A 15,748-nucleotide genomic window follows, 5' to 3' on the forward strand; every position below is an offset into this window, starting at 1 on the left:
AATAGGAAATTTATTCATTTCATGTCTCAGCAGCAGCAATTTAAACCATATAGGCATGTTGTGGATGATCACAAATACAGTTTTTATTTGTCCTCATTATGATACAAAATGAATCATTCTGTAAAGTTAAGAATTTATTCACTGTGTTTATAAAACAAGTACATCTGCATCCTCAGGTCTTGTGTCGCTCTCCAGGATAATTCTTGTGCGCATGCGCGGAAAGTTGCATGCTGCCTGTTTCTATAAACAATTTCCCCCTGGGATTATTAAAGTATTTCTCATTCTGATCAACATAAATTCAGTTCCATGCAAAACAAACATGGGCACGTTCAAGTATTGCTCCAAACAATTTTGGCCATTGTTCCAATATCATTACTAAAAAACAGGATCATGTTGATTTAAAGTCTTAAAGTCAGGGAACACAATGAGTTTGATTAAGTACAATGGGTCACACACATGTTTTTAGCTCATGTATCTGTTTATAGTGGAGCACTTTAAAAAACTGAATGGCATAAAATCCAATTATTTCTTCTTTTGTTTAGTTTCCAGCCCTGAAATGAGGTATATAAACATGAAAGATGAAGTAAATACATCTTCAGTTTTGTTCAGTGGCAAACAAAAAAAATCATTACTCAACACATTTCTCTAATAACCTTTGATCATCTCTTTAAGTACTGTACATTCAGAATGCAGCTCACTTTTTATCTGTTATCGTGTTTATGTTGAACTATTCATAGGATCTATTTCAAAGATATTTTCTGACAAAATCTTACTGTTCAAATTTACAAATATACAACTTATTTATTAACATTTCTATCAGCAGCTTCAGTGCAAAGATATACATATTGTACATCAGGATAAAGAAAACATTAACACAAGAATTGGCATCAGAAATGTCAGAAGGCGTAGTCACACAAGACTTTTTTCTTCATTCTATAGAAATGCATTTCTCTTTCCTCAAACAATTTGAGTTTTTGTACACAGACTGCATAAAAAAATAAATTCTGTGCAAAGTGTGTTTCTTTTTTCTTTTCTTGATTCCCGTCTGTGAGAGAATATATTATACGTCGCTGTCCTCTTTCACAAGGTTGGCTGTGTCTTTGAAACTGTCCTCGGTTGGCGAAAAGGTGCTCGGACGATCCTTCTTCTGAGGTTTGGCGGGAGGGACAAACGTAGAGGGCTCAGGGGCAGAGGAGTCCCCACTGCCTCCTACAGGCTTTTCATCCTTCATCTGTAGAACAATGCGGAGGGTCAACAAGCGGAAAGAATGCCTTCACTTTCTGTTTTGTAACCGGTGTCTTAAAGGTCTCATATTGTAAAGTGTACGGTTGTGATGTCACAATTGTTCTCTATATAGTTGGAAAGTGACATTACAGTCATTACAGTCATGGGGCAGAGGCGCCGCAAAGGCAGATGTGGATGACTTTGAAAAGCTGACCAATCAAAGCAGAGTGGGCTTAAAGGTTCAGGCGCTAAAACGGTGCCTTTCAGACAGAGGGTGAACAAGGTATATTCAGACAGACAGCATGAGAGAAATACATTAAAGCACGTAAACATGCAAGTACGGTCCTGAAAAGCATAATATGGGACCTGTAAAAAAAGTTTTCCTTGTGACCACTGTGTCCAAACTTACCTCTGAATATGAAGGATTTTCAAATGTGGTGCTTGGCTTTAATTTTCGCTTGAACAAGCTCCACTTTGATTCCTGTAAACAAACACAAACAGTAAGGTGGCATCGCTCTTAATAATAATGACAACAATTAAGCTTACTGTATGTAGTTTTGTGTATGTATGTATGTATGGGCAGACTGTATACAAGAGACTCACCTGGACAGGTTTTGTGCTGACAGAAGACGTGTTCACAATGCCCGCACTCTGATCTCCACGATACACCGGGTTCACAAACTTGTTCTCCAACTGTTCACCACTCACATTAACAGTCACCTGTTAAGAAGTAGATTGTCATGTAGGTTTCATCAGCAATGACATTCGATCTAATAACATTTTCTCTCTATTATGAATGGTTATTGGATAATCGGGAAGCCCACTTACATCCATAAATTATCTGCAAAAAGACCTAAAAACACTAGCATTGCTGCCGACTTTTAATCTACTTGGATGTGACAATGTTTTGACCACAAACAGTCTTCCCCAGGACCTACAGAAACTGTCATGGGTAGTTTTCTCAATGATTTTTATAATTTGTCAATGACAAGGTTCTCCTGGAGAGTAAACACAACCATAAATATTATTCCTAGCACTTACCTAGCAGCTGTAAAAAATAATAACCTATACTGTAAACATACCCTCAGCATTATAAATTAAAGCCCTCACTTTGTTAGTTTCAGCAAAAAATTTACATCACTGCAGCCATCAAAATCAATCAATTGATATTTGGCCGGCAGTTTACTTTACCTACTTTACTTTAATGAAATAAGTTCATACTGTATTTCAAAAACAATTGAACCTCGTTGTTGGAACTGAAAAGATGTGATTAAATTAAAAATGAGATGCAGTATGTGGTGTTCAGCATTGTTTTGTTGAGTCAACTCCTGGAAGTCTAAGTTATGAGGCATTAATGTAAAATGAGAAATTAAAAAAAATATTCATTCATTAATGAGTACCTGTGTGGCATGAATGACAGCAGGATCACCGGACACCCCAGGAGCTGTGGCGTATAACGGGTTCTCAAACGTGATTGGCTGCCTCCCAGCTTCCATGGCAAAATTATCGTCCTATGGGGATATTTGATTGATAAGATTGCCTTTCACCCTCATCAAAGACACAACCATTAATTGTTTCTCATCTGCTGCTGACACAAGCAATTCTAGAAGGAATGCTAAACTGAAAGTTGTCAACAAATAGCACATAGAGCAGTGGGTTGTGAGTCAAAAATGCTGATGGGGCACTTTAAGCAACTTGGGGGAAATATTAACCACTAATAAGCATCCTTCTGGGACTCACCATCTGCATGGCGGTGTCAATGAATGACACGCCGATGTGTGACGGTCCGAGATCAACATTATCACCCGAGCGAAACGTCACCCCATTCCCTGTGTCACCGGACTTCACCAGGCTGCTGAGGCTGGACAAGAAAACCCCACTTCACTTTAAACTCTAAATTCTGCAAGCATCAACTTTAGTACAGTTTTCATTCATAAGGACAAAAACTGAAGGTCAATAGGGGAGAATAAAAAACAAGAACCATCAAACCTGGGTAGTTTAGGCATGGAGGGGATGAAAGATCCTGTTCGTTTGTAGTTGAGGAAAACCCCGACAGCCAGAGCTCCAGTGATCAGGATGATAAACACTGCCAGTAGAACAGCCACAGCTAAAGAAAAAGGAAATATTTAGCTGTATGCATATTACACACTGACAACAAGGTGCTGCTGCTCATAAACATTCCTACTGTAAGAACTTTTTGCTGACTAGTCCTTTACTGTTCATTCCCATTGGATGACCCATTACTTTACTGAACCATTAGAGAAGTTAAACAGTAATCAACTGAAGTATTACATGGCTATTTATTAAGGAGATGTGCGATTTTGGTCTGTCAACATCTTCAGTAATTGCAGTGCCAGACTGTTTCGTTGGTCTAAGTAGCTTTTAAGAAGTGTGACTTCATCACGTTTTCCCTTGATCTGCTCCAGTTAAGCCAACAGATCATGACTGTTACTGTGCAGCAGATCCCACATGTCACCCAGTGCATGTGTGATGGACGTGGTGTAGCGTCAGTGCCATGAACTGATTGTTAAACTGCGAATGAGAATAAATAAATGCTTAGTTAATGGGTGAAGTACAGTACCTGTTCCTGCTGGAGCGCCCCTTGACTTCCCCATCTCACAATAGCTGCCCACATAACCGTAGGGACATCTGCAGAAAGTCACGATAAACAGAATGTTCTAATATGGGAAAAAAACATCTTGAAGTGTTTTTTTTTTTGTTTTTTTTAAGTTGAATACCACAAATATCGGGCATTACTGGATATGACTGAGGGGGAATCGATCGCTGGTGTGAATGGCACCTACAACTAAACTCACTTGCACTTGGGCAGACCACCTTCATCGGTGTAGCAGGTTCCACCATTCATGCATCTACATGCAAGGGGCATTGCAATGGGAGCCTCAATGGCTGCAGGAGCAAAAGCAAGGCAGGCACAGAATCAAAGACAACAATAACAACAACAACAAACAATACAACACCAGTTTCACAACCACACAGGAACAGCCAGGCATATGATGAAGAATGGATTAACAAATGCAAAATGAGATGCAACACGAGAGTGCAGGCAGCAGATAGACGCAGACTGTTGTTTACCTGCATCACATTCATTGGAGTCAAACTGCACCGGAGAGGAGCCTTGAGGGCAGGCGCAGGTGTAGCCACCAGGCCGGAGGAGACAGAGGTGACTGCATACATTCTTACAAGGGTTGGGCACTGAGGAGCAAAGAGAGCAAAGAATAACGCTGTTAGATATTGTTCAGAGAAGAGATTTGATAATTGTGTTTCTGTTTGATTCTGATTTTGAGGTTTTATTGTTTTGTACTAGAAACCCCAAATACAATCATCAACCAGGAAATGAGCATGATATGAGACATTTAATGTGTCTAGAAAGCCTTTTTGCAGTTCACTACATTCTCTTGGTGTGTCAGCAGTCATCCAGAATCAGTTTATGTGATACCTTAAACAGGAAATATAATAGCACAATATTTTCTCTCTTTATTATGAATCCTCCTGTGTTCTGACCTGACTGGTTGTGTCGTTGCTCCTGGTAAATGCGGACTTGAGTCAGCCAGGGATTGATGGTTAGAACTTTGACTTTATGTCCTTGCCCAAACTTGTTTGTCCGCCACACTTCACCTTTCTCTTTCGTTGTCCAGTACACATGCCCCTCAAACACATCCAGGCTGTAGGGATGGCCAATGTCTAAAATAGAGAAAACACAAAACATTAAAGCAGTTCTTACCTTTCTTGCATTCCTCAGTTAGAGCACTCAGCGCTTCCTTCAAAAGGCCCAACCTCTTCCCCCTGCATGACCTCTGAAGCTCCCTCCTCCCCGACACGTGCATTGAGAAAGAAATGCTGCATTCAGTGCCATGGGAAGTCTGAAGTTTCTGCCAGTCAAAGTAGAACCTTCTACTAGCGAATTCGGGGGAAATTGATCTACCCCGAATTCGCTAGTAGGAGGTCGACTTTGACGGGCATTCCAGTACACTTTGCCTAGTTGGATGTCCGAAACTTCGAACTTCCCATGACACTTGAACGCAGCATGAGCAGCGCAAGTGAAACTGAGCGACAGAGGACAGGCAGGAAGCTCAGAAAATCATCAGAAATATATGAGAATTGAATATTGATGAGTTTTAACACCTGGTGCAGCAGTAGCATTTTAAGATTACAAAAGAAAAGTGTAAAAATGTCAGAAAGTTTTCTTTAAATCACCTCTACTGTTATTTTTTATTACTATTGTGTATTGTGAGTGACAGGAAAAGGGGGCAGAGAAGATGACATGACCATAAATCTGTTTGTATTTTTGCAGAGTGGCTGCCAGTGTTCTGACCTCCTGATATGACGATCTTCCGGTCTGTGCCGTCAGGCTTCATGGACTCAATGATGTTTTCTTTGGAGTCACACCAGTAGATCCTGTTTCCATTCAGATAGTCCAGAGTCAGCCCAGTAGGCCAGCCAAGGTCCTCCTCCTTCACCAGCACCTCTCTGTGCTGACCGTCCATCCACGCTGATTCTATTCTGGGTTTCCTGCCCCAGTCTGTCCAGTACATCATCCTGCCAACACAGAACTAATTAATTTTGTGTCCAGATACAAAGCCTCTTCATATTTAAGACAGGAATTAAGGATGTAAACGGCCTATTTTGTAAACTAAAACTCTACATACCCCATTGATGGATTGACCACAATAGCAGCGGGTTGGTCGAGATCTGCGTGGATCAACCACTTCCTGTACCGCCCATCTAGTTTGGCCACTTCAATCCGATTGGTGCCTGAATCTGTCCAGTAAATGTGCCTGTGAAATGTGATAAATAAACACTGTGCAATTGAACTAAATTTTGAGTGACCTCTGCAACAGTTAAGTCATATTCTTGGTGAATTACCCGCCAACCCAGTCCACAGCAATGCCGTCGGGCTTAGCAATATATCTCAGGTTCAGATCCACTTCTTTGACTGGGTTGTTGCCATGATCGTTAAACGTTGTCATGTAGGCACGTTTGATAGAGCCGAACTGAGATCCTCGACCCAGAACTGTCCAGTACACAACACCTACAGCACATCAGGAGATAAAGGTTATCCGGGCTTATTCACGGCAGCTACGACAACAACATTAAAAGGCTTAAAGCAGAAGTCTTACTGAGTCCTTGTCCTTCTTGATCCCAAAGGTAGTCAAGCGCTTGGATGTGCTCAGCGTTGTCCACATAGTCCGAATACTGCTCCGAGGACAGGTTGAAACGACGGATGCGAACGTTGTCTGGCAACAGCAGCACTGGTGGGTTTCCTGTACCGAGAGTTTGGCTTAACGCTCTAATAAAAGGGAACATTTGTAAAGATTTTTTCTTCTATGCATGAATGCAAAGCTCTTACCCTGGGCAGCACACTCTGTCCCATGCGGTTCACCAAAAGACAGAAAGCCTTCAGCACAAAAACACTCGTAGCTGCCCTTCGTGTTCTTGCACTCCTGAGGACACGTGGCGTACACTTCGCACTCATTCACATCTGTTTCCAAAAGCAGAAGACAAAAAAAGAGAACAAATTTAACTGAATATAGAAAACTACTTTGGTGTCAGTGTTTAGATGGATTGACCGACTAATTGATGTGACTTTTACCTTCACACGTGTGCTTTTCTGTCATTCTTGGCTTGTAGCCGGGCCTGCACGAACAGAGGATTCCTCCTTGCGTCAGGTCGGTGCAGTTGTGTTCGCAGATGTGGTCGCTGCACGTGTGTCCACTTCCATGGTCTGACAGGAGCAAATACAAAAACGCACTGAATGTCAAACTAGACACTCATGTAGGACACTGTGTGGAACCTACAGTATGTCCCATATTTATCCTACAATCAGTATCAGATTAAAGCCGACAGCAGAGAGTCAATGCATCTTAAGATGTGTCCATTTAATCTACTAAGTGGTCTGACTAATTTGATGATTTGATTAATGTTTGTACACCTATGTTTGTGCACTTATGCGCTCCCTCTGCTTGCGTGAATATTGTATTAACCTGTCTCTCTGCTCCATGAGTACGTCATTCTGCCTGGCTGTTCTTGAACCCTGATTGGCTGATTATTACTGTTTTTAGTGGTTTTGTTTTAAGTTTAGTTCCTCATTTAGGCAATTTGGGGTATCTGGTTCGACAGCCCTTTGTGTGGATGGCCAGAGCACCCGTTATCCTTATTTTCACCAGCCCATCTGACCCTTTTTGTTATTTTGGTCCAGGTTTAGTTCTTTTTGTTAGGGAACAATAAATTATATTTGCATTTGAACCTGGTTTTGTCTTATGTTATTGGCATTTTGACTTTGTGGCCGTAACAAACCTGCGAGTTTAAAAAGACATTTTTCAAGTCATCATCATTACTAATAAGCTCTTTGTTAATGCACTTACGGCAGCCAAGCTCATCCGACTGATCTCCACAGTCATCATAATCATCACAGGCATATTGCAGAGGGATGCATTGTCCGTTACTGCATTTGTACTCATCCTCTGTACAGGGTCCATGAGTGGGACTTTGGCCTGGATGGAGAGAAAATATATGGGCTCAAGAGATGCTATAGATGCATGTTCAAAGAAAAGAAAATAGAACATAACAAAAGACTGAGTAGATAAGTGTGACCATCGGCTACAAACTACCATACTCACAGTTTTCCTGTCTTTCATCAGAGCCGTCACCACAGTCATCAACAGAGTTGCACAGCTCGTGGCTGTAGATGCAGCGGTTGTTATCGCAGCGGAAACGGAACGGATTCTCACACTGGACTTCCACTGTGGATGAACAGAAAGTCTTGAAAAAACCTCACAGGAAGAATGCAATACATTTACTTAGTAGTGCGTCAATATTACATTTACCAAGACTCTTATGAGCTTTGGTATTGTATGTGCCGTTTATGTCACTTCTTACAGCAGAGGTGAAGCTCCTCGTCTGAGTTATCTCCACAGTCATTGTCTCCATCGCATTTCCAGTGAGGCTGGACGCACACGTGGTTCTTGCACTCAAACAGGAAGGGGGGGCAGTATGTACCATTGGGAAAGCGGGTCGCTATGAGTCAGTGATAAAAAACAAAACACGTGCATTCTGTATTCACTTATGTTCAATCTCTTTTTGTGGTGGAGACAATAATTATCACCAAAGAGTGCACAGGAAAAACATTCAGTGCGGGACACTTACGACAAGACGTCTCATCTGTATAGTCCAGACAGTCGGCGTTGCCATCGCATTTGAAGCGCTCAGCTATACAGTGTCCACTGCCACACTGGAAGTAACCGGGATGACAAGTCCGCAACTCTGCAACACAGCCAAACCAGCACATAGCGTCAATACAAATAAAACTATGCACCACTCATGGAAAGGGGAGTACTAGCTTCTTGATTGTCTAGACATGTCATGAGAATCGAATCTTTGGTATTGAGTGGATGGCAAAATACCAGCACAAAAGAGCAACAACACGTTGAAGAGGACAAGTGCAGCAGCAGCGACAGCTCCACCTTGACTTGTTGTAGCACTTTTCATTTAAGGCGGATCATTAGGGATTAATACTAAATACTAAGTGCCATCAAACTGTTCAGACCAAAGGATGAAACATCTCAAAGACATCGAGATTTATTCAAAGAATTCATGGTGAGCAGGTTTCAATTAATGCTATTGTTACATTAACATATCCAAACTGTTATCCTTGTTATCCTTATCCTGAAATACATATTACCATTATTTCTGTTTGAGACAGCTGGCCTGTCTGTGTAGCCTAACTAAGCTCTATACAACATTCATGTTTTTTACTGTGGTATTGAATTGGATATATCGAATTAGATTCTGGAATTTCACCAGTATTGCTATCAAATACAACATTCATGGTATCATGACGCCCCTTGTCATGACAACAGTAAAGACATGTTTAGCAAGATAAATAAAAGTTTCACAGCATCCAAAATCCCCACATTTCTTTCTTTATTCATACATGGGAAATACTTTTTTATCTCATCTAGAATCACTTCTAGATATGCGTTGAACTTCTTTTCTGTTCTAGCAGCACTGTAAGAAATCCTCCCCCAGTTGTTGCAGAGTGAATAAACTATTTTTGAATCGATGACTATTGGCGGTCTTGTCTGTCTGTGCTTCAAAGCGTCAAGTTTTATTGCTTCTTTGTTTAGTGCAGCCCTCCGTTACTCACAAATAGCCACGCCAACAAAGAGCCTCCACTCACCACAGTCCCTTTCATCCGAGTTGTCCTCACAGTCGTTGTCATGGTCACAGACCCAACGGTCGGGAACGCAGCGCAGATTTCCACAACGAAACTCGCTCTCTGTGCATGCGCGTGGGGCTGAGGGGAAAATGTGAAAACATAAAGTGTGGAATCAAGCAAGTGCAGAACTTCATTTTTTGTTTTGATTATGTCTCTATTACACAGACACATTAATCACAAGGATGCCAAAAGCTCTTGTGTGTCTTGAATTCAACACATTTCTCAAACCTGTCAAGGGTTGTTATATGCTGTCTGTTATTTTCCTCCTCCTCACACAAGCTGTATGTGCAGCCGTTGCTCTGCAGTGAGCTCATGAGTTCACCGGAGACAAACTCTCCTGGCATCAGCAGCGCAGCAACAAGTGGAGCGGTACCACCATGATTTAACCCCAGTCACTGTTTCTCCTTTGAGAAGCTACATTATCTCTATTAACTGGCATGTTCTCAGACATGTTTAAATTCTCCAGGGCAAAGGGTGAGGGACTCCTTCACTCCCTCTTTCTGACACGCTGAGGACAGCCTGTTTCTCTAGCAGCTGATAAGACTACCTCTCTCAGCACTCGGGCAGAAGTGTCGAGCCTCTTACAAAACCTCCCTGCTGTCTGATAAAAAATAATAGCACTATTCTTCGCCATCAACACTCCTTTTTTATTTGGACAATTCACAGGAGCTGAGTTAAAATCTCAGTAAACCTACTTACCGACACTTAGATGACATCAAAACAATGTACCCAGCTTTTCACTGTTCACACTCTTGTAGGCACTAATCAAACATTTAAATGCAGCTGAATGATGTAACTTTTATCCGTGACAGTGAACAGCGCTCACCGCAACTGCGTTCATCAGAGTTGTCCCCGCAGTCGTCGTCTCCGTCGCACCTCCACCTCAGCGGGATGCAGCGGTGGTTGTCACAGCGAAAGTCTCCGTTAGGATCACAGGTCACTTCATCTGGGAACAGGTAAAGGAAACTGGTCATTATTTCAAAACTTTGGATCGACTAAGTTCATCTTTTGTCCTTGCACTGCCCAGGAGCTTGAAGTTCTTTTCTGTGACCATTTGTTTAAAGCGCCTAAAGGTTCTGGACTGACTGCATGTGAAACTGATTGAGCACTTGGCCTCTATATTCTTTTAATATTTGGATGGTGAGTTTAGATTTATATAACACAAAGAGGCATATGCAACTTGGACTAAAGTTACTAAGCACCATTTTCTACCAGGTAGAATAAAACATGGTGCTACATAGCAAATATTTGAAAATACAACTAGGCACATACGAAAAATAGTATAAATCTGTTGGATTCACTGAATTTGTGCTATTTAGGAAAGTCAAGCTTTATTTACATGGCACATTTCATTCCCACAGGAAAACACATTATGCTTTACAAAAACATCAAAATGAGTAAGTTTGGGTTATCCATAGTCAGTGTATTACCAACAGTAGATTACTGACATTGAAACTAAGAAATGTATTGCCATGGATGTAGATAAAAAATATATATTTTTTTACCTTGTTACCTGCTGTCAGAGAGATCTGCTTAAGTTTATCTGAAATATCCCGATTCAGAAACTCTAGTTGTACTTAATTAACTGGCAACTGAGCCTATATTGTTTTTTACGACAAGTTTCACAGAATTCAGCTTCATTAGTTTGTCACCACCATATGTCTGTTTATTAAACTTTGAATGACACAGAGAGGTCTGAAAAATAATGAAGACGCTCCTTTAGATCATTATATCAATAAAAGCAATAGCAACATAATGCCTGGAGATTTTTAAGCTATTAAGTAATAATGAAGATGTCAGTTTGAAATGAAAGGCGTCTTGTCTTTTAATTGAACTGCAATAGTCATAGAGGGAGGAGAGCAACGTGCCTAGGACAGATGGGTGACCTCTATCCACGCTAGAATGTGTGTGTAGAGGATAAGACCGCGGGAGATGAGAAGCACAGACGGGAGAGGAGTGGAAGAGAGCTAGTCTGAGCCGTCTCTACCACACAGTGCTGGGGGTCAAAGATAGCGCGGTGTTAGCTAGTCCTGCCCTCCTAGCTCTCCACCTGGCCCATCTGCTACATTCTTACAGGAAGATTAGTGTGAATCTCCCGTCCTGCACGGGCATGGCACTAATGGAGTGAGGGCCTCCGATAACAGACGGGAGGGCCGCGGCGAGTGTGTTTGGATCGTAGAAAAGTACAAAGAGACTTGTGTGAACCCTGCCCCCACGCAAGGACAGAGAAACAACACACACACACGCACACGCACACGCACACACACACACACATATTCACGCACATATTCACGCATATCTGTAGATCCATACCAACGGACAGCTCATAAATCTGCTGCTATTAGGGAGAGGCAAACGGTGGAGGGAGAAGGAGCGGTGAGACCTTCTCCGTCAGCACCTCCCACTACCTCACTGTGTAATGTTCCACAGGAGGCTGAGGTGTTGGCTAATTGCCCCTCACTCACTCCTTGAGCACATAATCTCTTTCCATGCCGTAAAGTTTTCATTCATTGCAAATAATGTCACTCGATCACCCTGGGGAGTTTTGACAGCATATTAAATCCTAATAGCAAACAGCCATCAAATCAGTGCCACGACGTAAACAGGACCTCATTTCTGTCTCAAGGAGGGTCGTCGCAGACTCACCACAGCCCTGCTCGTCACTGTTGTCTCTGCAGTCATTGTGGCCATTGCAAACAGACCACAGTGGCACACAGCGGTAGTTGGTCCTGCAGTCAAACTCTGTGTGGTTGTCACATCGATGTGCCGGTCCCACTGCGGAGAAAACGCAGCAGTTGTCAAGTAAAGGAGACAAAGACTGGTGCACTTTTCTAAACCTCAAAGGAGAAATAATCTGCGTATTGCTTACTGCACTCCTCTAACGGTTCATCGGAGTTGTCGCCACAATCATCGTCAACGTCACATTTCCAGCTCTGGGGGATGCAGCGTCCATTGCTGCACTTGAACTGTCCTGGGCGACAGGTCCTGGTGGAGCAGTGGGCAGGGTCCTCATCAGACTGATCACCGCAGTCATCCTCGCCATCGCACTGCCATGACTCAGGGATACACCGCTTATTTGCACACTGCCACTGGTGGGTCTCACACTGGTGTGTAGCTGTAGATGAAGTTATAGAAAAAAACTAAGAATGAGCCTCAAAGAATATATTACATTTTGGAGAAATTAATAATAGCTATTTCAAAAAGAGTCAGCTATGAGAGCACAACCCACCACACAGCACAGGGTCTTCATCTGAGCCGTCGTGGCATTCCTGGTTGCTGTTGCACAGGAAATGCGGACTGGTGCAGTTTCCATCATTGCACTGAAACTGGCCGAGCCTGCAGTGGCGAGCCGGGCAGGTGGAGGGCTCGTCTGACCCGTCTCTGCAGTCCCTCTGACCATCACACTTCCACCAAATAGGAATACATCTGTTGAAGGAGAGATAGGGCAAAAAATGCAAAAAGAATGTGACTAAATAACTACTTAAACCTCTGCAAAGATTTAAGTTGGCATAAAAATTAAATGCAGCATTTTAACCTTTTAACAACAACAAATCAATACAACAACTCATTTTATATTACTGCATTACTTTTTACACACAGGTTTAATTATATAAAATAAGATTTGCAGCCCATACTGACCCCATCACTGCACTGTGTGCACCTTTTGTGCCAATAGAAACACATTTTGGATTATATTATGACAAACAGCAGGGAGCACTGTTTTTACATTGTGAGATTTCAATAAATGTCAGTGTTTTGAAATTACAGATAATGGATAAAGCAAGTGAACCCTCTATGTAAATCCTGCTACTAGGACTTTTTCTTCCTCAGTAAAGAAAAAAAAAGAATAACAACGCACAAGGCAATGCCAGGATGGAAATACCACAAGCCTTTTTGTGAAAAAAAAGTTGATTATAAGAAGTCTGGTCTTGAATGTATCAGTCAGTTTAACAATAATATACTGATTATAACGCTGCATGTCACATAAAAAAAGATCACAAAGCATTACAAAAAGAAATCTTGACAAACCGTTCATTGTTTGCACATCTGTACTGGGTGCTGGTGCACATGGGAAGGCATCGGGTCACACCTCCTATTTGGACAGTCAGGAAATGGTCGGGGCACTCACAGGTGTGTTCCCTCCCCCCGTGACGGATCAGGCACAGGTGTGAGCAGCCTCCATTGTTCACCGCACAAGGATTGCTTCCTGTTTGAGGAAGAGCCACAGTGGGATAAATACAGACCAGGTACTGTTCTGCTTGTGATCAATACCTGTACTAAAAATCAACTTAAGGAGCAAATGTCGAGAGAAACCACTGAAAGCTCTTGAACATAAGATTCTGAGATTTTAACTCACCGATAGGCTGTCTGTAAGGATGACACACATGGATGTCAAACGGTCTGTGAGTGGTGTTAACCAGGGCCTGACGATCAGAGCCGTCGTATTTGTTGCCTTTCTCCACTGAGCGCGTGTTCCAGTCGGTCCAGTACACAAAGTCCCCGAACAGAGTCAGGGCAAACGGGTGAGGCAAATTTCCATCGTACACTGTGTGTCTGTGGTGACCATCCAAGTCTGAGTATCTGTCAAAAGAAAAAAAGAGTTACAAGTCTCACTGCATTTACTGTACGGAATAAAACAGTGTGACCACTTCCGAACAAATGTACTTACTCGATGTAACTGAGATGAGCATCAGACCAGTAGAGCTTGTCATTAGTGTAGTCGATGGTGATCCCATTGGGCCACTCTATTTTGGTGGTGATGATAGCGGTTTTGTTGGTTCCATCCATTCCAACACGACCAATAAAGGCTTTTTCTCCCCAGTCTGTCCAGTATACAAATCTATCAGGGAGCCGAGAAAATGATTTTAGATCACATGAAATCAACATTTATCTGAAGACAAGAGAATTTATACTTCTAAACAAGAAATATTTACTCACTGATATAGTAATTTGGGTATTTTCTAGGATAGCTTAAAGTAATTATTTTCCTGGAACAAACTAAGTGATTATGTAGCAATTAGAGGTAACATTCAATTGAGGTATTCATAACTATATACACGTTTCCAGATAATTAGCAGGTCAACTGCTGTCAATTCAGTCTCTAATTTTTCCAATATAATTAGTAACAAATTAAAGAAAATTACAGACCCATAACAACTGATTTAAGAAATTATGAAATTTGCAGAATAATGCATTCACTTTACTTCATTTAGACGATCGGGTATCATATACGCTGATCAGGCTCAATCATTAGACTTAATTCCTCAAGGAAGTGACTCACCCGTATTTGGGATGCAAAGCAATGGCTCTGGGGTTTTCAAAGCAGTAGCTGTTATTTGCATCAACGCAGTGTTCAGCCAGTTTCTTCACAAATCGACCGTCCAGTTCAGACACTTTGAGACAATCCAAAAAGCTGTCCACCCAGTAGAGTTTTCTGGCTATCCAGTCAACTGCGAGGCCCTCCCCATGCAGAACTCCATTGACCACCACCTCTCTGTTACTGCCATTGAAGGACATCCTCTCAATCACTCTGCGGCTCACGTCAATCCAATAAAGACGCTTGTCGACACGATCAAAGTCCAGGGCCACCACACTGGTCAGGCCCTGTAGGATCAGAGAGTAAGCCTGCCCGTCTGTTGACAGGTTCCTCAGGTAATAGCGGTTGCTAAAGATGAGGTACGGTGAGATGTTGCTGTTCTGACGGCAGCTGCGGCCATCGGGCTCTCTGAGGAAACCTGGGGCGCACTTACACATGTAGGAGCCAACAGTGTTCTCACAGATCTGGCTGCACACGCTTGGTGTCTCTGCACACTCGTTGATATCGTCACACGTTTTGCTGTCAGACATGAGGCGGTAGCCGGGGCGACAGGTGCAGATGAAGCTGGTCGGTGTGTCGGTGCAGTTGTGATCACAGCGGTGAATGGACGGGTCTGTGCATTCGTTGACACCTACAGTCAAACAAACACAATGTCAACAATGTGATCAACAAAGAAAACACTTTTGACCTGTCTAATCTAACCATAGAGAAAAAAAACAATGATCATAAGCTGTATTATTTGTGTTCTTCTATTTAATCATTTAACTGTGGAATATCTAGAATCTCCTAAGTCATTTGCTATACATAATAATTGTCCCATAATTAGGTTGTTGGCGATTTGTGAATGTATTGCCCTGCATTGTCTCCAGCACTTCTTTGAAGTCTCCCCTAGAGGGAGCATGCACCAGCTGGAAAAATCCAAATGCAGACAAACACTGAAGAAACTGAAAGGTTAAAAGGACATGATTAAT

General features: G+C 42.2%; 1 protein-coding gene across 2 annotated transcripts in view; it reads right to left on the minus strand.

Moving 5' to 3' along the window:
* Window positions 1-1,060: 1,060 nt before the first annotated feature.
* lrp2a (low density lipoprotein receptor-related protein 2a) overlaps window positions 1,061-15,748 on the minus strand; it is a gene marked incomplete at both ends in the record, with an annotated part of 46,867 nt that continues 32,179 nt past the window's right edge. For both annotated transcript variants that reach the window (XM_083921483.1, XM_083921482.1), the window contains 29 exons: window positions 1,061-1,231; window positions 1,634-1,705; window positions 1,828-1,944; window positions 2,625-2,735; window positions 2,965-3,085; window positions 3,214-3,331; window positions 3,806-3,873; window positions 4,041-4,131; window positions 4,318-4,437; window positions 4,747-4,926; window positions 5,558-5,781; window positions 5,892-6,020; window positions 6,109-6,274; window positions 6,363-6,506; window positions 6,593-6,724; window positions 6,836-6,967; window positions 7,608-7,736; window positions 7,863-7,985; window positions 8,122-8,259; window positions 8,389-8,505; window positions 9,422-9,538; window positions 10,287-10,406; window positions 12,107-12,235; window positions 12,330-12,575; window positions 12,690-12,886; window positions 13,490-13,667; window positions 13,818-14,041; window positions 14,130-14,300; window positions 14,742-15,408. In XM_083921483.1, the coding sequence (XP_083777609.1) occupies window positions 1,061-1,231; window positions 1,634-1,705; window positions 1,828-1,944; window positions 2,625-2,735; window positions 2,965-3,085; window positions 3,214-3,331; window positions 3,806-3,873; window positions 4,041-4,131; window positions 4,318-4,437; window positions 4,747-4,926; window positions 5,558-5,781; window positions 5,892-6,020; window positions 6,109-6,274; window positions 6,363-6,506; window positions 6,593-6,724; window positions 6,836-6,967; window positions 7,608-7,736; window positions 7,863-7,985; window positions 8,122-8,259; window positions 8,389-8,505; window positions 9,422-9,538; window positions 10,287-10,406; window positions 12,107-12,235; window positions 12,330-12,575; window positions 12,690-12,886; window positions 13,490-13,667; window positions 13,818-14,041; window positions 14,130-14,300; window positions 14,742-15,408 (4,652 nt within the window). The remainder of the gene's footprint in view (window positions 1,232-1,633; window positions 1,706-1,827; window positions 1,945-2,624; window positions 2,736-2,964; window positions 3,086-3,213; window positions 3,332-3,805; window positions 3,874-4,040; window positions 4,132-4,317; window positions 4,438-4,746; window positions 4,927-5,557; window positions 5,782-5,891; window positions 6,021-6,108; window positions 6,275-6,362; window positions 6,507-6,592; window positions 6,725-6,835; window positions 6,968-7,607; window positions 7,737-7,862; window positions 7,986-8,121; window positions 8,260-8,388; window positions 8,506-9,421; window positions 9,539-10,286; window positions 10,407-12,106; window positions 12,236-12,329; window positions 12,576-12,689; window positions 12,887-13,489; window positions 13,668-13,817; window positions 14,042-14,129; window positions 14,301-14,741; window positions 15,409-15,748) is intronic.

The sequence above is a fragment of the Echiichthys vipera genome (genome assembly GCF_963691815.1).
Source record: "Echiichthys vipera genome assembly, chromosome: 10".
NCBI classification, from domain to species: Eukaryota; Metazoa; Chordata; class Actinopteri; order Perciformes; family Trachinidae; genus Echiichthys; species Echiichthys vipera.